General features: G+C 35.8%; 1 protein-coding gene across 3 annotated transcripts in view; it reads right to left on the bottom strand.

Annotated features, from left to right (window-relative positions):
• Positions 1 to 21463, bottom strand: part of LOC131160408 (uncharacterized) — a 66588-nt gene extending 45125 nt beyond the window's left edge. For 2 of the 3 annotated variants that reach the window (XR_009138035.1, XR_009138036.1), the window contains exons 1-8: positions 21288 to 21447; positions 18905 to 19940; positions 18780 to 18814; positions 18599 to 18677; positions 18374 to 18452; positions 10702 to 10779; positions 10441 to 10610; positions 6695 to 6751 (exon numbers count right to left, since the gene is read on the bottom strand). Coding sequence is in view for 1 of the 3 variants with exons in the window: in XM_058116068.1 (XP_057972051.1) it covers positions 6695 to 6751; positions 10441 to 10610; positions 10702 to 10779; positions 18374 to 18452; positions 18599 to 18677; positions 18780 to 18814; positions 18905 to 19801 (1395 nt within the window). In the remaining 2 variants the exon portion in view is untranslated. Of the gene's footprint in view, positions 1 to 6694; positions 6752 to 10440; positions 10611 to 10701; positions 10780 to 18373; positions 18453 to 18598; positions 18678 to 18779; positions 18815 to 18904; positions 19941 to 21287 lie in introns of all 3 variants that reach the window. The other variant, XM_058116068.1, reaches the window with a different exon arrangement.
• Between the last annotated feature and the right edge of the window lie 272 nt (positions 21464 to 21735).

Raw genomic sequence — 21735 nt, 5'->3', positions numbered from 1 at the left:
TATGTTCAGGTGGTGGTTAAAACCAAGAGCATTATAAGGAACACTGGGCTCCGTAACATCTATCTCAAAAGAAGGAAGGACATTCTATTATGCCTTTCCCCCATTCAGCTGCTAGTAGTTCCATGAATAAGGGGTTCAGCCCTTTTTTCAGGGATTTTTAGCAGGGGGATCACTTAGTTGGGACGTCGTTTGTATGTCCAAGGTCAAAGGGAGTCCAGGTCTTGGCAATTTGGAATCTAAAAACATTGCTCTAGTGGAGAAATGAATAAAGTCGTTTCTCTTTGGCATAAGGTGATTTAAGTTTTTTTCTTTTTTTTTTTAATTGAAGGTAAATTGGAATGTAGGAGAGCTACTCACGAGAATCCTTGGAGGTTCATTTCGCAAATTTATTCTTTCTTCTTTCTTTTTATTAGATATAAATCAGGAGATGGCTCTTGTATCAGTTTTTGGGAAGATGTGATGGGATGTGCTTTTTTTCTATTTTTTTTCCCTCGTTTTTCTGGATCTCCATATTTTAATAATGCTCCTATTTCTTCCTAGGTGATTGTAAAAAGGAAATATTTGACATTTTTCTTGGGAGTTTAATTTTCTAGAAATCTTAATGATCAGGAAGGAAGGCAAGATTTCTTCCTTGCTTATTTTTCTGGATGCATGTCATCCTTCTTCTAGGAAAGAATCTAGGATCCAGATCTTGGTTCTGGGACACACTCCTGTAAAAGTTTATCATTAGATTAAGTCCTCCACATCTTTTCCTCTTTTTAATCGTATTTGAAAAGCAAAGGATCCTTCTAAGAGTAAGGCGTTTATTCAGTTAGCAGTCTTTAATAGAGTTAACACCAACAAAGTAGGGGGCCACCTTACCCCAGACGTTGTGTTGTGTGCTTTGAGAGTATTGAGACTCATTTCCCTTTTTTTCTTAGCTTTCTTTAGCTGCTTGGAATTTGTCGACAGATTCTCCAAAATTGTGAAACAGGGTTGGGTATGCTCGGGCTCAATGAAGGCTTTCTTAGCTAACTTATTTTAGAGGATTTGGAAGGGGCTAAGATTCCAATAACAACAAAAGTAGTCAAGCCTTAACTCGCACTAGGTGGAGTCAGCTGCATGAATTCTCTTTCGCAATTTTACACATCAAAGGCAATATCCTCTGAAAGTTGGAGTGCTATCTCCTTGCTCCATCTAAGTTATAATCTCTAACCCTCCCCCTCTTACTAATACTAACACTGGCTAGCTCACTGCATTATTTGGCCTACATTGCAAGTGACCAAACTAACTTAGCCATCCTTCTTTGATCTTCTATAAGTTCCACACATTGCTTGAGAAACATATGTGTGTATCACTTAATTTATCTTGTAGATTTATACCACTCATCCTCCTTAGTATTCTAATTTCAAAAACCTTCACTGTTTGGATATGTTGCTTCTTAGTTGCCCAGCATTCTAATCCACAGAGTATGGTTGGTCTAATAGTCATCCATTGGAACTTTCCTTCTAATTCTAAGAGTATTCTACAACTAAACAACACACTTGAAGCACTTCTACATTGTACCCACCCTGCTTTAAGCATATGTATTACATCTTATCCAATTTCTCCTTCAACTTGCATAAATCCAGAGTATCGGGATCTATTAGTAGCAAAAAAAATTTTACCATCAAAATAATATTTTCTTCGATATTTCTCCTAAAACAACTAAAATATATTTCATGTATTATGTCTTATCTCCAGTTTTCTTAAAAACTTTATATTCCGAAGCTTCTATCCATAATTCCGCAATTCCAATTTAATTTGATCAATCAAGATAAGATCGTTTGCAAACAACGTAAACCATGAAATCTCATACTGGAATACTAAGTGAGCTAATCCACAACTAAAACAAAAAGATGAGAACTCAAAACTAACCCTTGATGTACATTGTGATAGGAAATTTCTGAGACTCTCCATATGGAATCGTATCCTAATGAGATTTATATGCCTAGTACAAAGTCCCCTCTTTTAGAACCCACCATGCAACTTCCTTAGGGGTACCCTATCACACACTTTCTCTAGGTCAACAAAATCATGTGCAAATCCCTCTTCTTTTCCCTAAGATTTTTCAATGATCCTCTTAATAGACATAGCTTATATGGTTGACTTCCTGTGCATAAAACCAAATTGAATTTTTTAAGTCCTTGTTTCTAGCCACAGTTTTTGTTCCACTACCCTTTCCCAAAGTTTCATCATATGATTCTTAAATTTAGTTCAATGATTGTTGTTAGAATGTTGAATATCATTTTTATTTATTTATTTATTTATTTTGCAGTGTTTTTCCTCCAACTCATCTTACATTTCTCTTAGATCTTATAATTATGTCAAATAAATTAGTTAACCATATTATTCCAATATCTCCTAAGCATTTTAAACTACAATTGGGATGTCATCCAGTCGTACACTTTTTTTTCCATTATTCATCTTTTTCTACTTTTTTTTTTTTTTCAATCAGCAAAGAGAAATTATAGCAATCCAATGGTCCATAACACCCTGAATAGAAGAGATAATTCCTTGAGAGGCTCTTCTATTATTTTCCCTCCACACAGCCCAGAAAATAGCAAGGGGAATGAGGGAGAGAGAGCTTCTCCCTTCATTATTAGATCTGATCCCTTTCCAAGTCCAGATTCACCTCCCCAGGCTCCCACTGTAGCTGCAGCAACCCATTTCTGATTTACAATGGAGATGGCTAAGTTCCACAATTTTTGGTCCAAGTACAATACAGGGTTACGTGATCAATTTTTCCTCCTGCTCCAAGCATAAAAAGCATCTCTTGACAAGAGGAAGGCCTTTTTTTATGAAGATTGCCTATAGTAAGGATTTTTCAAAGAGTAGCTTTCCATGTGAAAAAGGTAACCTTTGAAGGGGCTGCCATCCAAATCAGCTTCCAAGGGAAGTTAGTGCTGCTACCAGCCAAAGACCTAAGGTGTTTATAGAAAGAGCTGACAGCGAAGTTCCCACCTTTCCTCAAAACCCATTTGTGCTTATCAGAACTGGCCTGACAATGAGACTTATAGAGACTGCTGAAAAAAATTCATAAAAATATCAAATTTCCAATCAAGGGCATTTTTATTCAAAGGATAATACCTTGACTGGTGAACTCCAAGTGTTGGCTAATAAGGGCATCTTTGTTGCTCGCAAGTCTGAAAATGGAAGGGAAAGAAGAGCTGAGTTGTGAATTACCACATCAAATATCAAGCCAGAAGAAAACATCAGCTCAGTTCCCCCACAAGGAAATAGATGAGAGGAAAGAAATGCTCTCACCCCCTTTGGTATATCCCCAAACACCTGTACCATACGCTTCCTTTGAAACTTTAGAGGTCCTTATTAAAGATAATAAGGGATATGAGGCTAAAGGTTGTTTAACCACTCCTCATTTAATAAGATGATATTTGAAAACCTCGCTCGTGTTCCCCCAAAGGAATCTTCTTTGGATGCCCTCTAGTCTCTTGGCCACTGCACTAGGGACAGGGCAAAGAGACATGAAGTAAAGTGGCAGATTGGACAAGGAACTTTTAATGAGAGTGAGTCTGCCACCTTTTTGACAAAAAGTTCCTTTTTCAACCAGCAATATTTTTTTGGAACCTATCCACAATGGGATCCCAAATATCCTTGACCTTGAGCTTTGCTTTCAAAGGGAGGCTAAGATAGATGATCGGAAAGGCACTAAGTTTACAGCCAAGGATACCTGCAAATAAAGGACCACAATCGCCAATCCCCAATAGAATGATTTCACTTTTTCACAGATTCACTTTTAAGCCAAAAACTGCTTCAAAGCCAAGGAGGATGCATCTAAGATTAAGAATTTTCCCCAGCTCATCCTCACAAAAAATAATAGTGTCTTGTGCAAAAAGGAGGCGGGTGATTTCCATGGAATCATTATTCCTTCCATTGCTAAGACCCTTTAGAAACCTGCCTTCATTTGCACTAGTTATCACAGGACTCAGCACTTCCATGACTATGATTCATCTTCTTTAATGTGTACTTAACATCATCGACTCTAATTGTAAATGAATCTCAAATTTTTAGCATTAACCTCATTTGTCAATTCTAAGTTAAGCCTTCTACTTGGTTTTCTTTAAGCTATGTCATGGATAAATCTCATATTGTTAGCATTTCTCAATTCTAACTTTAAGCCTTCTACTAGGTTTTCATTAACTTTCATGAAACAGCTTACAAAATAAGTTCACAATCTTTCTTTTAAACCTTCATCTTTAACTAAAACACTACCATCCTCATATTTTATACATTTTATATTACCTAAATATCTGCTCTTTTTCCCTAGCTCAAGAAATATTAGATAAGTCTTTTTCCCCTCCTTTAGTATCCAGTTAGTATATAATTACTATATGCTCTAAGTTTAGCTTCACTAACTTTTATTTTTATTTTTTGCATTTTTTCATTGCATGTATATATTTTCCAAAGTTTTCCATGCTAACACATTGTTACCATCTCTTATACCACATTTTATTTGTCTTAACAGCCATTTGCACGTCATGATCCCAACACCAACTCAATGTAAGTCATGCATCTTCTTTAAGATTCCCCTAAAACCTCTTTTACTATCTCTTTAGTAAAACTACCCATCTTATTCCAAAGAGTGTTCATGCCTATTTTTATCACCTTCTTTTATCATTCTATCTTTAAAATTTATTATATCTTCTCCCTTTAGGTTCCACCACCTAGTTCTCTTTTTCCCTTTCTCTTCCATTTTTTAATGCACATATCTAGCCCTAATACTATATGTTGTGTAGTTGGACTTTCACTTGGAACAACTCTGCAATCCTTACAAAATCAACCCCCTCCCAGTTAAGAAAAATTAAATTAACTTTTTATTTTATCCATGTGTTGTTAAGTGTTCTTAAAGCATGCATTCATAGTTATTGGATCTTATGACATAACAAACTCTACGATCTTCTGAACTCATTTTTATTTTCATATCCATGTACTCCATGTAAGCCCTCATAACGTTTATAGTCCTTTCCAAATTCCAATGTAACCATTCAAATCTGCTTCTACGGTTGCAAAGGAATTGTGTTGCATTTTCTGTTTTCTGAGGCATTTGGTTAGAAAGAAATGCATGCATTTTAAGGACGTTTCTTTGACCTTATTGCTACTTTGGGATAGAAATAATAGAATTCATTTCTTTTCTTCTGTTTGGGCTTTCTGGCTGCTTTAAGGGAATTTGATTTTCTGAATTTCGAAGAGTCTGACAAGCATTATTAATTTTTGCTTCTTTTCATATTTTTTTCCTTTTGACAGCATATTTTTCTTTTTATGTTTTAGGGTCTTCTCCTCCACTTTGTATATCTTTTCTCCCTTAATAAAATTACTTATTTTAGGCCAAAAGAAAAATTCATTATTAGAATATGATATCGTTTATAGAAATAAAATGAGTATTAAAAAAATATCCAAGAGTACTATTGGAAAGAAAATTCAAAGCACTTTGGAAGGGGCAAAATAAAAAATGAGCATTAGAAGATTTGTTTGAAAGTAATAGCATTCTCACTCTCTCCTTCTATTCTTCTCTCAAAGATCTTATTTCCCCTTTTGATTTGGTTTAGCCATGACCATCGCTCAACATAAGAGACAATTTTGTTTGGCATACTGTCCAGATGCAACTAGAGAAAGTGGGAAAGGGTGGCTTTGTGATTCTGTTAGAAATCTAGCTTGTAGTCACTAAATTAGAGTTTTGTTGGAGGCAGCAAGATGTCCTGAAGAAGGTTTATCCTTTGTGGTTGGGCAATTGGGGAATTTCACTCATAAAACTACAATTAAGGGGGTAAACTACAATGGCAATCAGGGTAAAGAAAATGGGTAAGTTTTTGGAAATAGAGTTGCAGTGGAACCATAGCAATTCTCTGTTTTTGTTCCAAGAGGGTGTCATAGTTGTCAATGGAGGAGTTTTGCAGAACTTAGATTCTTAATAAGACGACATGATGGGGTTAAGAGGTATAGCACACATCACTGTAGCACCACTGCTGCCATAGCCACCATAGAGGGAGACTAGACTTAGAGAAAGAAACTAGTTTAGATTAGAGAGTGAGAGGAGAAAGAAGAGCGAAAACATGCACATCAATTGTTTGAGAACATTTTGGCAACCAAAGTTCGCCAAAGGTGACATCGGACGCAGCAGACAGTTCTAGAGATGGAGGCAGCCAACCTGGGTAGCGGTGAATTGTGGAGGCAACCAGATTTTCTTCTGCAACAGGAAGCAGCAGAGTTTAGGGGTGTTATAAAATGCACCTTTTTGTTTAAAAATTTTACTGCTGCCAGAAGATCCTCAATCCACTTCCAAATTTCTTTAGACAACATCCTAATACCAATCAAATCTCCAACAGTGTGCACCTAGTAGCCCAGCCATCCCATTCCTAAGTTTGATTTCTTCTTCCATATCCCAAGTCCCTTCTTTTATATGTTTTAAATAACATTTCACTAGTAAACTTTTCAAATATGGTGTATTTCCATGTTGCAATTACAAATTAACAATATTTACTCCACAACTAAAATTCAAAACAAAAACAAACATTGAAACAAAATAGAACACACTTCAATCCCACAATACCTTGATTCTTACTAGAAGTTATTGGGTACAAAAATAAAAAATAGACTACTTCAATCCAAAAGAGACCAAACTAGGAGGAGCTGAAATACTAATACAACAAATGCTCACCCATCCGATAGGCAACTTTCCAAAGGGCATGGTTTGAGTTGGTTGGGCCTCCATCTTCTGAAATTCAAAATCATGTAAACTATAAGCAATGAGTACAACATTGAATCACACAAGTTGAAAAGTTAAGAAAGCAGCTAAATATTGGAACCTTCAAACGTATTCGACAAAAAAGAAAATGAGTATGGAATAGATAACAAAAAGTTTATAGGATTTTTAAAGTTCTATTCAATTCCTGTCATTTGTTAACAACGTGATTCTGCCAAGCAAAATATTTATGAATTGAGTCAGCTGCCAAGCAAAACATATATATGAATTGAGTCAAGTAGCTAGATAACAACAACAAAAAACCAAGTCTTAAGTCCCACTACGTGGAGTCGGTTATATGAATCATTTTCCACCAATTTATGCGATCATGGACCATTTCTTTTAACAGATTCAGGGCTATTAAATCCTTACTATCTCCTTCCAAGTTATTTTAGGTCTACTCCTACCCCTTCTACTGCCCCCCACAATAACTAACTCACTCTTCTTCAACTGGCACACTATGTAGCCTACGTTGCAAGTGTCTATACCATCTGATTCGTCCCTCCCTTATCCTATCTTCTATAGGAGCTACACCTAACTTACCGCAAATATATTCATTCCTTAATTTATCTTTCAACGTTATACCATTCATCCATCTAAGCATTCTCATCTCAGAAGCTTTTACATTTTAGATATTTTGTTTCTTTGTCGCCCAACATTCTGATCCATATCGCATACCTGGTCTTATAGTCGTCCTAAAAAACTTCCCTTTTAATTTTAAGGGTATTCTACAATCACAAAGCACACTTGAAGCACTTCTCCATTTTGCCCAACCTGCTGTAACTTTATGCATTACATTATCTTTAATTTCTCCTTCAACTTGCATAATAGATCCAAGGTATTGAAATCTATAAGTGCTATTTATTTCTTCATCATCAAGTTTAACTTTATCTCCAATATTCCTCCTACCATTACTGAAATTACATTTCATATATGCTGTCTTATTTCTACTTATTTTAAAGCCTCTAGATTCCAAAATTTCTCTCTATATTTCTAACTCAGTCTCTACTCTGCCCCTAGTTTCATCAATTAATACAATATCATCTGCAAACAACATACACCATGGAACCTCATTTTGAATACTCTTAGTCAATTGGTCCATCACTAAAGCAAAAAGATAAAGAGTTAAAAGCAGATCCTTGATGTACACCTACGGTGATGGGAAATTCTCTAGTTTCTCCATCTATAGTCCTTACACTAGTCATTACTCCATAATACATATCCTTAATGACATCAGTATAATAGAACTTCCCTAGGTATCCTATCATATGCTTTCTCTAGGTCAATAAATAACATATGCAAGTCCCTCTTCTTTTCTCTAAACTTTTCCATTAATCTTCTTAAAAGATATATAGCTTTTGAGGTAGATCTCCTAAGCATAAACCAAATTGATTTTCTAACACCTTCGTTTCTAACCTTAATCTTTGTTCAACTACCCTTTCCCATAAATTTAATTCCACGATAGTTATTAAAATTTTGAATATCTCTTTTATTTTTGTATATAGGTATTAAAGTGCATTTTCTCTATTCATCTGGCATTTTCTTAATTTTTATAACTGTATTAAATAAATTAGTTAACCATATAATTCAATTATCACCTAAGCATTTCCAAACTTCAATTGGGATGTTATCCGGTCCTATAGCTTTCCCATTTTTCATCTTTTTTAGTGCAAACTTAACTTCGTTAATTCTAATTTTGCAAATAAATCTCATATTTTTAGTTTTTTTCTCATTTGTCAAATCTAAGTTTAAGCCTTCTATTTGGTTTTCATTAAACAACTTACTAAAGTAGCTTCGCCATCTTTCTTTAATGTCTTCGTCCTTAACCAAGACAATATCATCCTCACTTTGTATACATTTTACATTTCCTAAGTCCTTACTCTTCCTTTCTCTAGCTTTAGCAAGTTTAAACATATCTCTTTCCCCTTCTTTTGTATCTAATCTATCATACAAACTATTAAATGAACTGTCTTTAGCTTCACTAACAACCTTTTCTGCAACTTTTCTCACCTCCTTATACTTTTCAAAGTTATCCATGTTTCTACATTTTTGCCACGTTTTATACCAAATTCTTTTTGTCGTTACGGCTTTTTAGACATCCTTATCCCACCACCAACTTTCTTTACTATTTGAGAATCTTTCCCTTAATTCATGTAAAATCTCTTTTCCTATCTTTTTAATAGAGCTAGCTAATTTACTCCATATAGTATTTGTATCTATCCTATCCTCAATAGTCCAATCCCCATCTTTGATCATTTTATCTTTAAATTTTATTATATTTTCTCCCTTGAGGTTCCACCACCTAGTTCACTTACACTGGTTTATTTTATCATTTTTCTTCCATTTTTTAATACATGTATCTAACGCTAAGACTCTATATTGTTTGGTTAGTCTTTCACCTGAAATAACTTTACAATCCTTGCATGATAAACGATCTACCTCCTAGTTCAAAAAAAATCTATTTGACTTCTATTTTGTCCACTTTTATAGGTTATTAAGTGTTTTTCTATCTTCTTCATGAAGCAAGTATTCATTATACTAAAATCATATGACATAGCAAAGTCTAAGATCATCTCCCCAGGCCCATTTTTGTCTCCATATCCTCTATGTATCATCTCATAACTTTTATTATCCCTTCCAACGTGTCCTTTCAGATCTCCTCCTATAAATATTTTCTTAGTCCCTGGTATGCCTTGTATAATACTATCCATATCTTCCCAAAATTGTCTCAAGATTTTCTGCTAAGCCTACTTGAGGAGCATAAGCACTAATGATATTTATTATCTCTTGGCCTAATACCAAATCTTGATTTTTATAATCTTATCCCCTATTATGTCGACATCAACAACGTCATCTTTTAAGTTTTTCTCTACAATAATTCCTACTCCATTCTTATGTTTTTATTTTCCAATCCAATGTACCAAAATTTAAATCCTGATTTATCAATTTCTCTAGCTTTCACCCCCCACCCACTTAGTTACTTGAAGGCAAACTATATTAATTCTTCTTCTAATCATTGTGTCCATAATTTCCATGCTTTTACCCGTAAGTGTCCCTATATTCCAAGTTGCTAATCTAATCCTAATTTCCGGTACTAAATTCTTTACCTACCCACGTCCAGAATGATGCAGGAACCCATATTTGACACCGTACCAAGGCCCAGACACAGCGCATTGCTTGTAAGCGATGACCTAGCCCACCCTCGCACACTTTTTGCTACACCCGGGTGATACAAGTGCGTGCAATGCGTCGCTCGTAGAGGACACCCCAACAAATATTTGGTAAGGATTCATATCATAGTGATCTGACAAATTTTACACCGGTTGTCAACTACCTAACACAACCCCTCCTCCTTTACCCAGGCTTGGGACCAGTTGTGTGTGAAAAAATTAGGACATTAAGTGCATAGCAGGCGGAGTTGTGTGGTAGCTAGATATCTAGTATAAATAACAAATTAAACAATAAAAAGCAAGAGAAAAGATTAATAAAAAGTTAAATAAAAAATAACAGACTCAAAAAGGAGAAATGAACTTGACAACAGTCGCTGCAAAATCCTCTTTTCCTGTGTTATCTTTTAGAATACCCCTCCCAAACACAAAAATATGAGAAAAGATGGAAAGAAAGTAAGCATAACAAAAGATTCAAAGGAGAAATAAACTTACATTATCAGTCACTGCAGGATCCTCTCTTGTTTTGTTGTCCTTTATAATACCCCTTGCCCTTAACTTCTTCCTGAGATACTCAGGCAACTCTTTTGTGACATGCTTTTGTGCAGACTCTCCATCAACTTCTGAATTTTTATCATCAATTTCATCGGTGACACCCAGATTCTCTGAAGCATTGAAGCACATGACAGCATACTGAATTCAAAATACATTCAAGGAAACAAGGAAGTAGATGTAGCATTGACTTATTTATCTTACTAGGAGTAACATTAGCCCTTGAAACACCATAAGCACCTCCACCTGGTACACCATATCCATTTCCAATTTCTAGGTTACCTAGAATTAAAACAGAGAATCAGGACCACCTCCAATAAAAGTACATCAAGCCATTCTCAATCAGGCCAAAAGAAAAAAATTCACCAGTTTCTAGAATCATTAATATTTCAAAACTGGTTAATAAAATCTTGCAAAAAAAAAAGCAGCATGCAGAAGCTGCATTTCACAATTTATGAACTTAAACTTCCATAATTGCTTTTTCAAATACTCATGGAAGGCGAAGCTGATCCTTTTAGACATATTGGCGCTCAAAAGAGCATTTTTTTTTTTTTTTTTAACAAGAGAAGTGCTAAAGCTTGATATACATTGTTGTCCCCACAACCTAATAGCTTAAGCTTTTAGTTAAAGTGGTAATCTAACATGTTATCGGAGCTGGTGACCAGGGAGTCCAGGGTTCTAGTCTCCTTGCCCGCATTTATAGTGCAATGTCTAAAAATTATTTATTCCCAGTAATGGGTGTTATTTATTGTGCATTTATCTTTCCATGTGCTGCTGGGCTGCACATGCCGCAAGGTGGGTTTCGGGTGTGTTCAAGCTTGATATACATTGTTGGCCCCACAACCTAATAGGTTAAGCTTTTAGGTGAAGTGATAATCTGACAAAAAGAAAATTATTTCGAGATAGGAAGAGAGATGATATAAAATGGAGAGCAAGGCATGCCTCAAGAAAACAAAACTACAAAAAGGACAAAACAAAACATCATCACAGGATTAGTGAAGCAAAGCTCTCCAATCCTTAAGAAGGAACTAACGAAGATTTCTATAAAGAGGCTGTTAGAACAAGACCTCAGTGACTTAAGAAGATCATCCTATTTTAATTTCTCCAAGAAATAGAAACCATCCCACCCCTCAACAACACTCTTTCTCCATCAAGATTTGACCAACTCAGCAAAATCCAAATATGACCACATATTCTCAAACTTCTAAGTGAGTCCCTTTTTATGGTTAGACCCAATAACAATAAAGATGATCAAACAGAAGCATTTGAGAATTTTTGGGAGAATAACCCCCCTACACCACAGTAAACAATAACTCGTCAATTCAAATGGCAACATGCAAACCAGGCTAATTGCACATTAAACATGGAATATCATGCAGTTCACACTCTCTAATCAAATTATTAAAATCTCTCAATTCTCTTAAGCCTAAAACCTCCTAATTTCTGATGAAACTAAATACATAAAAACTGCCTCCTACGCGCCAACTAAGGGAAACAAAACATATGTAATGCGAAAAAGCCACTCCCAAAAGAAACTCTAAGCCTAGAAAAATTAGGATAAGACTAGACAACAGGACTCTTACTGGCACACAGTAACCTCTAACATGACACCTGATAACCTGTAAGAACTATATCGCAAACCATTCTTCCACTAAAGGGGCATTTAGAAGGTGCAATTCATAATTTAAACTTCCAAAATTGCTTTTTTAAAATATTTAAAGAAGCAGAAGCTAATCCTTTTAGACAAATTAGTGGTCAAAAGGGCATTTTTTTAGAAGAAAAGAAATTTATTAAGAGATAGGAAGAGAGTTGTGATAAAATGGAAAGCAAGGCATGCTTTGAGCAAACAAAATTACAAAAAGAACAAACACAAAACACTATTGCAGGATTAATGAAACATAGCCCTCCAATCCCTCTAGAAGTAACTAAGGAAAGATTTCTCTAAAGAACCTACTAGAACAAGAACAAAGCGACTTAGGAAGATCATCCTGCTATAATTTCTTCATGAAATGAAACCCTTCTGCCCCTCAGCAACACTCTCCCTCCATCAAGATACCAACTCTGCAAAGCCAAAATATGATAACCACATCCACAAACTTTTAAGTGAGTCCCTATTTAATAAGGTTAGACCCAATAATAGATGACAATGATCAAACAAAAGAAATGAAAAATAGGATGTACCTTAGTATTGGTAAGTCAACATGATAAGCAACAAGGCCTATATGTTTTAGGATCTTATAAGGCCCATAAAATCGAGGAGACAACTTCATTGTAGAACGAACAGTCACTGATATCTGTCTATAGGGTTGTAGCCTGAGATTTACCCAATCTCCCACTCAGAATTCCCTATCACTATGGTGCTTATTAGCTTGGTGTTTCATACGAGCTTGAGCTGCAACAAGATTTTCCTTAAGGAGTTGAAGCACTTTTGTCTTGATCATGTAACTCCTTGTCAACTTGATCAACTATGGATGATCCAGCTGAATACCTAGCAAGAACAGGAGGAGTTCGACCATAAACAACCTTGAATGCAGTCAACTTGATGAAGGAATGATAAGTGGTATTATTCCACCGTTTTGCCTATGGGAACCATCGCACCCAATCCTTTGGTTTGTCACTAGCAAAGCAACGAAGATAAGTCTCCATGCACCTATTAACAACTTCATTTTGCCCATCTTATTGTGGATAATATGCAATGCGCAAATTCATTTGTATTCCTTGCAAACGGAAAAGCTCCTTCCAAAAGTTTCTGGTTAAGACTTTGTCAAGATCACTGACAATAAACTAAGGAATTCCATGCAATTTGACAATATTCTCAACAAAAATACAAGCAACACTTACAGAAGTATAAGGGTGAGTTATGGCACAAAAATGAGCATATTTTTTTAGACAGTCCACAACAACAAAAATAATAGACTTACCATGAGAATATGATAGTCCCTCAATGAAATACATGTAGATATCAGTCCAAGCTTCTTTTGGAATACTAAGAGGCTATAGAAAGCCTAGACTTGCCACGGTTTCCCTTTTCTATCGTTGACAAACATCACATTCTAACACAAACTTTTTGGTTTCACCCTTCATTCTATTCCATTAAATTTCTTGAGAAATGCGCCTATAGGTTCTAAGAAAACTAGTGACCTGAAGTCGGTGATGTGTGTAATTCTTGCAGTATGGTTTGCTTGTGGGCTGAATTAGGCACTAATAAAATCCTCCCTTTATATAGTAAGTTTAAGGAGTCCCAAAGGTAAGGAGGGACAGAAGCTAGCTCTTTTTATAGCTTTTGGATAATACCTCAAGTCTCCAAATTTTGCCACCATTCCTTCCTAATTTGTTCAAGAGTAGTACATGTACGTACAAAAATAGATAAGTTCAACTTGTTCAGGAAGTCATGAGTGTGCATCTACCACCACATTCTCGGTCCCTTTCTTGTAAATAATCTCATGATCATAGCCCAACAACTTAGTGACCCATTTTTGTTGTTCCATGTAAGAGATATGTTGCTCCAAAAAAAATACTTCAAACTCTTGTGATCAATTCAGATTTGGAAATGCCAGCCAATTAAATACGGTCTCTACTTTGTAACTGCATGCACTATAGCTAGCATCTCTTTGTCATAAACAAACATTTAGATGTGGTATGGAGAAATAGCCTTACTAGTAAAAGCAATGGAGCATCCGTCTTGCATTAAAACTGCACCAATTCCAACTCCTGATGCATCAAACTCAATGATGAATGCCATGTTAAAATCTAGCAAGGCAAGAACAGGTGTGGTGGATATTGCGTTCTTAAGCTTGACAAAGGCTTGTTCAGCATTCTCACTTTATTTGGATGCATCCTTTTTTAGTAAAGCGGTTGGTGGAGTGCTAATCTTTCCATAATCCTTAACAAACTTGCGGTAGGAACCAGTTAACCCCAAAAATTCTCACAGAATTTTGATTGTTTGTGGAATATGCCAGTTTGTCATCACTTGTGTTTTAAAAGGGTCAACTGAAACACCTTCTTGGGAAAAAATATGCCCAAGGTATTCCACATGTGATCAAGCAAAATTGTATTTAGATTTCTTGACAAACGGATGATGCTCACGAACAGTAGTGAGTGCAACTCACAAATGACCTAAATGATCTTCAAGAGATGATCTATATATCAAGACATCATCAAAAAATGAACAAACTTACATAGGTAAGGTTAAAAAATGTCATTCACAAGACTATGGAAGGTCGAAGCCACATTGGTTAATCCAAAAGGCATAACCAAGAACTCGTAATGGCCATCATGAGTTCTAAAAACAGTCTTCTAAATATCATCCTTGTGAACCTCAATCTGGTGATAGTCTGATCTTAAGTCGAGTTTGGTGAACTATTGAGCACCTCCCAACTGATCTAACAATTCATCCATAACAGGGATAGGATATTTATCCTTCATTGTGTTCTTGTTCAATGCTCAATAATCAACACACATCTACCAAGAGTCATCCTTCTTCTTCACCAATATGACCACAAAAGAATATGGACTAACACTTGGTTGAATTATACCCGCATCTAACATTTCTTTCACTATCTTTTCTATTTCTACTTTTTGAAAATAAGGATAGCAATAAGGACAAACATTAGTAATAACTACCTGGCAATAGAGGAATACTGTGATATTGTGTTTGCTAAGGCAATCCCTATGGCTCTGCAAACAGGTCAAAAAATTTTGAAATAAGAAAGTCTAGCCCTTCAATTTTGCCAGATTGATGTTGTAACTCTGGTGCTCAAAGTTGTACCAAGCAACCATGTCACTCCTTTTTAAGGAGCTGCTCCCTCTATGCTACTTTTCATCACAATGTCAACACAAACCTTTTGCCATTCTCTCTTTAAGTTCCACCTCAATTGTTTGGCAAAATGATCGCGAGGAGCAGGTGATGTGATAGTGCTACTAACATTCTACTTGCTAATGGTCTTGTTGGAGCGACGTCATTCTTCTCCCAAATTCTCTACTTTCTAACCATGCAAAGGAAATTGCAGCAATCACAGTTTGAGGCTAACATACTTTGACCTTACATCAAATGTCAAGTAGGAGACCTTCAATAAAAGTATCGACGAGTTGGCTTTCTTTCCAATCTTTAGTCCTATTTGATAGCTGCTCAAATTGCATCTGATACTCCAAGACAACGCTAGTTTGGCATATTTTAGCAAGCTCACCATCAATATTCTCATATCCAATGGGCCCAAATCAAACAAGTAATCCAAAAACAAATTCTGCACATGAAGGTTTTCCATAACGAGCTTCAAACCAATCATACCATTGAATAGAATTGCCATTCAAACTAATAGAAGCAATCTCAGCTTTAGATGTTTTTGGAGTGCAGTGAAAGCAAAAGTATATTTCAGCTGTAGAAACCCAACTGGTAGGGTCATCATAGTCCTACCAAGGAAATTCAACCCTCATACGAGAAGGACCACAATCACATTCTCCTTGATAACCTCCTTTGCTCACATATGACTGCTCCCTGCAATTAGCTAATGCAAAGGCAACATCTTCTCTCTCATTGTGGCAAAATGTAATGAGTAATTTAGAGAGCGATGCCTGGATCTCTTCAAATTGAGACTTAAACATATTGCTAAGTTCAGCCTTTAGCCTAGCTTCCATCTAGGACTCTGCTGAATTTTCTGAGGCTACTGCATATGAGTGAAGATCAAGAATTCCAAGATTTTGCTTTTGTTAGCAGGTTAACGAAATCCACAAGAACACCGGCTCTGATACCAAATGATAAGACCCTAGGGTTTTATCATGGAGCAATTGAGGAAATTTTACTAAGGGAAAATAGTAAGAGAAAATAGGGTTTGATCACTTCAAGGGGGTCTACCGCCAAATTAGCCAAAAGCTATGAATTATATTATTGCTTGGATGGAAAAGCCTTGTAGGATTACATATATATAAAGTAGGGAAACATACTCCTATTAGGAATGTAAAATATCCCAATCCAAGTCCTTAATGGACTCAATCCCAATTGATTTGGGAGACCTAACACATTAAATAAAAATCCCAACATTAAATAATCCTAATGTTAAATAGAATTCATTGGGAATCATAATAGATTAATCAAAAATCCCAATTGATTTGGGAACCCTATCATTAAATAAAAAAATCCCAATTGATTTGGGAACGCTAACACAGTTCCAACTAATAGAAACCAATAGTTTCCTTCAGTTCCAATTTGCTTCTTATGCTTGGGACCTATTTCTAAATTTGGCAGGTATTTGCTTCTTGCTAAACAGAACCTAGAAATATCGCACCCTTCCATCAGTTCAAATTTTCTAATTTTCAATGGGAGATTAAGAATTCAGCCTAAATAAATATTGGATAGCTCCTATTCAGATCATCTATAACTATCACTACTGCTAGATATGGCAGTAAGACCGCTCAACATCCATTTTCCCCAACCCCTCTACAAGTATTAGAATTTTGGACAACCTTTTTAATAGGTCCAATTTCATTAATAACACGTCTCAAGGAGTAAAGATATGTAATTATCTTTCAATAGTCAGTATCCTTTCTCCAACATAGCTGCTTCCAAGGAAAAAATATAATACAGTAATAAATTGAGTTCCGACCATTGAGGAGCTCTCCAACGTACATCCTATTATCCCCATTCTTAAGCATAGTAGAGCTATAGCTCTTGGTACACTGACTCACGGTCTTCGTAGTCAAAAGGCACATGTGGTGCATGACTAGGCACGAGCCAAACCAGGTGCAAGCCTCAAGTAAGGCTCTATTCAACAGTCTCCTGCTCTGCTGCTCTCAGTCAGCACTGCTGTGACCCACCCCCCCCCCCCCAACTATAGAGCTATTTTTTCTTTCTTTTTTTAAATCACTTTTTCCTGGAAACTCTGCTACCTCGTCTGGAAATTCTGCTGCTTTTTTAACTATGCTTGGTAGTCATTATTTCCCACACATTTATGCCGTGGTATTGAATATTTTGGTACTTGTTAATTTAAATATTGGCACTAAAATGATTAAAAATCAAGAATCCATTATATAGAGCATTTTTTACACACTTCTTTAATAAACGTGTGTCTCACTTTCATTAGGCGCACACCTTGCTATTAGGCTGCCGGTGCCCTTTGCTTCTCAGCGCGCCTTGTGCCTTCTGACTACAATGCTCATAGTGGAAATGGTGACCGCCCCACTCATATTTAAGCAATCCAAGTAATTGGGAAACCAAGGTACTTTCAATGCAGGGTTTTGAAAAATCATACCCACCTAGGGGGCTTTGCAACTACCAAAAGATAATAGAATGAAACTTCTCTTGTGCAATATAGTGGGCAATCAGCTAATCCACTGTCTGCCACACAGCTCTTAATCCGTGAAATTCTTGTTTTGACTAAGCATCTTGAACATTACATGGAAAGTAGCTTGAAGGCAAACTCCAATGTCAGAAAAAGGGCAACGTTTATATGTATCTCCACTCCCAGTTAAATCCTTCTTTATTAGTTTCCTTTGATAAAGATCTTAGATTTATTTCTTTTTTCATATGATTGTTAGTTACCTTTACCTTTTTCATCTCTTTTCTTCAAGACAAAATTTTGCCATTCTCCTTTGGAGTCCCCATTTGTAATAGCATTAGTCATTTACCATTACTGAGAGAGGAAAATATAAAATGTAGCAAGAAATATTTTTTTTAAAAAAAATTAACAGCAATTGGTCAACTTGCAAAGTCACTCTCTTTATATATGGCACATATAAAGTGCTGTGTTATGTATACAAACAAACTTCTATTACTAATCAAGAAAGTGCGTGTGTCTATATGCTAGTGTGGACATAATATGATATGTATGTATACAAGTATATATTAACAGCGAAAGTCTATTAGTAAAACTGAAAAATCAACCTTCCTCGGAAAGGGCAGGCTTCCCACGTTTTAAGGCCATTTCTGCACGATGATCTGTAGTCATCTTCAGCAGATGCTCCTGAAAGAATATTATTTTAATGAACACACCATCAAATTTCATATCTGTAAAGAATAATAGAAATCAAGTCCATGAAGAAACTTACAAACTGCTATCAATAGAATTTTTACTTAAAGGATGCAATGAGAATATGAAAATTTACACACCTTTATAGCATTAGGATTATGACGCCCTGAGAGAAGGTCTGTCAAATCCTCGGAAGGTCCACTAGCTCCTCTTGCTTGTCTAAGAAATAAGAATACATGGATAAAAGTGACATCTTATTCTGCCAAGCATTTAGTCATTCACGCATACAAGTGAACTCCATTAGAGAAACTTGGGACTTACCTCTGACTCTGTATAATCTTCTGAGTGGCAATCTCCTGAAGAAAACAAAGATCATTCAAGAAATCAGCCAACCCAAAAAAGAAAAAAATAAAATAAAAGGTAAAGAGATTTTCTAATGAGTTTACTTGTTCATGCAGGACAGCATCCTGGGCAGCAACATCAATATCACTAGCATTTCCTACTTGCAACCTTCGGTAACTAGTTCTCTCTTGTGAAAGAATATGACTACCATACTCCTGAGAAACTACTGAGGAAGTTGCTTGATTTTCTTTTTGATCAACATGAGCAATCAGATTAGCTGATGTTTCTCTAGGACTTCGGTCATTGTCCTGCCAGGACTTTTTCTTACCCATCTCAGTTTCATTTTGTGCTTGCTGCTCCCTGAAGCTCACATCATGTTGGTTTGCAATAAACAGCTTATCTTGCCATGTATCCAACAATCCAATGGAACCAGGCCCTTCAGATTGGCTTGGATGATCATGTTCCCCACACTTCGCTTGTTTCTTCTCATTAGCACCAGTTTCCTTTGCCTGTTTAGCCAGCATGTACATTTCATTGGACAGAGTCAGACTTTGGTGGGGCGGACCCTCTACACTTACTGGTTGTGGCTGAGAAACATTATTTTCTATATAAGGTTGCATGATGCTATACAAAACTCCTGGTGAATCTGCTGAGCTGGGAACCTCTTGTCTAAAGGTTTGAGTGTTTGGCATGCTAATATTGCTATTTTGAAAGTTATTTGGAATATTCCCTGTTAAAAGAGGAGCATTTGGAGCATGATTAAATTGAGCAATTTGAGTAACATGTGAATAGTAGTTTTGAGTGGTAGGTAAAACTGTTGCATCAGATGGGGGCAGAGGAAAGGTATTGATTCCTGAATGATGCAAGTAGTATGGTTGCACAGTGCTCTCAGATAGCTTCTGGCGGCATGGGACAGATGGAACTAAACTAGCAGAGTTTGGGGAGAATTTCGATAGAGGCTCAACGCCAGGAGGGTGTGGCTGATCAGGTAAGTGATCCATATATAAGTTTCAAACTTTTCACTCAACTGAACATGTCCAAATACGACGACCAAGAAAGGTAAAAATAGGGAAATGAATTAAAATTTGTAAAAAAAACCAAGGGAATATTTTATATATACGGCAACCTGCTGCGCTGCACCTGCATTACAATCAACATTTACCAGAAAACAAAAGTCTCAGTACATCTTCCAAGTCAATAACAGTGGACAACAATACCCAATTTAAAATGTTGTGATGTTTGACATCTGAAGAAAAAAAAATGCCAATCTGTTAATCATCTTAGTAATTCCAAAATACCCTCTTATTTCCATGAGTAGCGTTTGCTCTAACCTATAAAAAGATAACACAAAAGATATTCTAGCTTTCATTCCATAGTAGTGTTTGTTATGCTACACAAAAATAATTGACTTACAGGGAGTCAAAAGGTTTCAAAAATCTTGCTTTAACTCATGACTCACAACTCAAGCATTTCATAATGCTAATGCATAATAAAAAACATAAGTTCTCTCTCTTCCAGTACATATGATGTACCTACAGGCATATCTTCAGAAAAAACATCAGCTAACTTTTTTAGACAACCTCATCTAATGGCATTTTTAGCTGTACTGTACCAGTGCTGGAAAAGCATTTGAATCGAACACACCTGCCTGCTAATGAGTATTTAGCTTCATACACAAGACCAGAAATAGTTAAACTACCTTCACCAACAAAACCATACACAATTAAAATACCTTCACCAATATTGTCCTCAATTGCTGCTGCCTCCATCTTCTCATTATTGCATTTGTCACCAATTCAACTTTCATTTTTTTTAATCATATTTATATCTCATTTCAACATCCTCATTTCAAATACACTCAATCCATGAAAAAAATCATTGCCCCCAATAAAGTACCAAGACTTTTTCAAATTGAAACGTTAAATTCATATTAGCCAGATGCCTGGATTAAATTCAGGTCAAGTTCATCAGTGAGAAAATGGTCATGAACACCCACAAAAATAGGGGGGAAACAACAAATGATTGAAAGGTATGGAAAAAAATGCTCATTTTAATTTTTGTTCTTCAAAACTACTCCATCTAAAGAATTTCAGTTCAGTGATTCAAAATATTAAGTGAAGTAACTTGTTATATACTTAAGTTATTAGAAAATAACACTCAACTTACTAGCTAGTTCTCGAACAAGTACCATATAATGAACCACAAGAAATTTGAACTCTCATGAGAGCCAAGAAAAACTCATTTTTATTATTAAAAAAGAATGCTTATTGATGAACTCCTCGGTCTAGCACTATAAAAGTTGCTTTGAATGCCGATAACATTCAATTATGTAGATTGAAAAAGTAAAACAACTTTCATGATTTCTGATTAAGCACCATCGATGGCGAACTCGTTTGCATTCTCAAACCACAAACTGTTCTAGCCATTTTATCTATCCGGAGAATTGAATGGAAAAGGAATTGAGCAAGCTCAAGTAAATGGACGAACCTGATTGTATGGCATGAATGTTTCGGAGAGATTTTTCCAGCAAATTTTCCAGGAAGGCAGGAAAGCGAGGGCTTGCCGGGAAAAGAGGTTCCCGACTTCGCCGGAGGTGACTTCGGAACTTTGGCTGGGGTTTTTATGGGTTGGGTGATCCGTTGGGGATTAATCGACAAACCGACTCAACGTGTAGCCCTGTATACGCTTTTTTACAGAAAATTATTTTTTATAAATAAATAATATTTAATTTACCATAAGCAATCTTGCTAGAAAAATATTTTTTAGTTATTACTTAAAAAAAATAAGTGATTTAAAAAAACTAAAATAATATTTATTTAGAAAGATACTCGTGTAAAAATAAAACAAAAGATATTGACATCTTATGAGATCTGGTAAAAGATATTATCAGAATTTAGGTGTACGAGGGTGAGAATTGAGTTTTAAAAATTTTTTT

Source organism: Malania oleifera, chromosome 7 (assembly GCF_029873635.1).
Source record: "Malania oleifera isolate guangnan ecotype guangnan chromosome 7, ASM2987363v1, whole genome shotgun sequence".
Taxonomy (NCBI): Eukaryota; Viridiplantae; Streptophyta; class Magnoliopsida; order Santalales; family Ximeniaceae; genus Malania; species Malania oleifera.
Note: the sequence above shows the minus strand (reverse complement) of the source record. Positions and strands in the feature narration are given on the sequence as shown.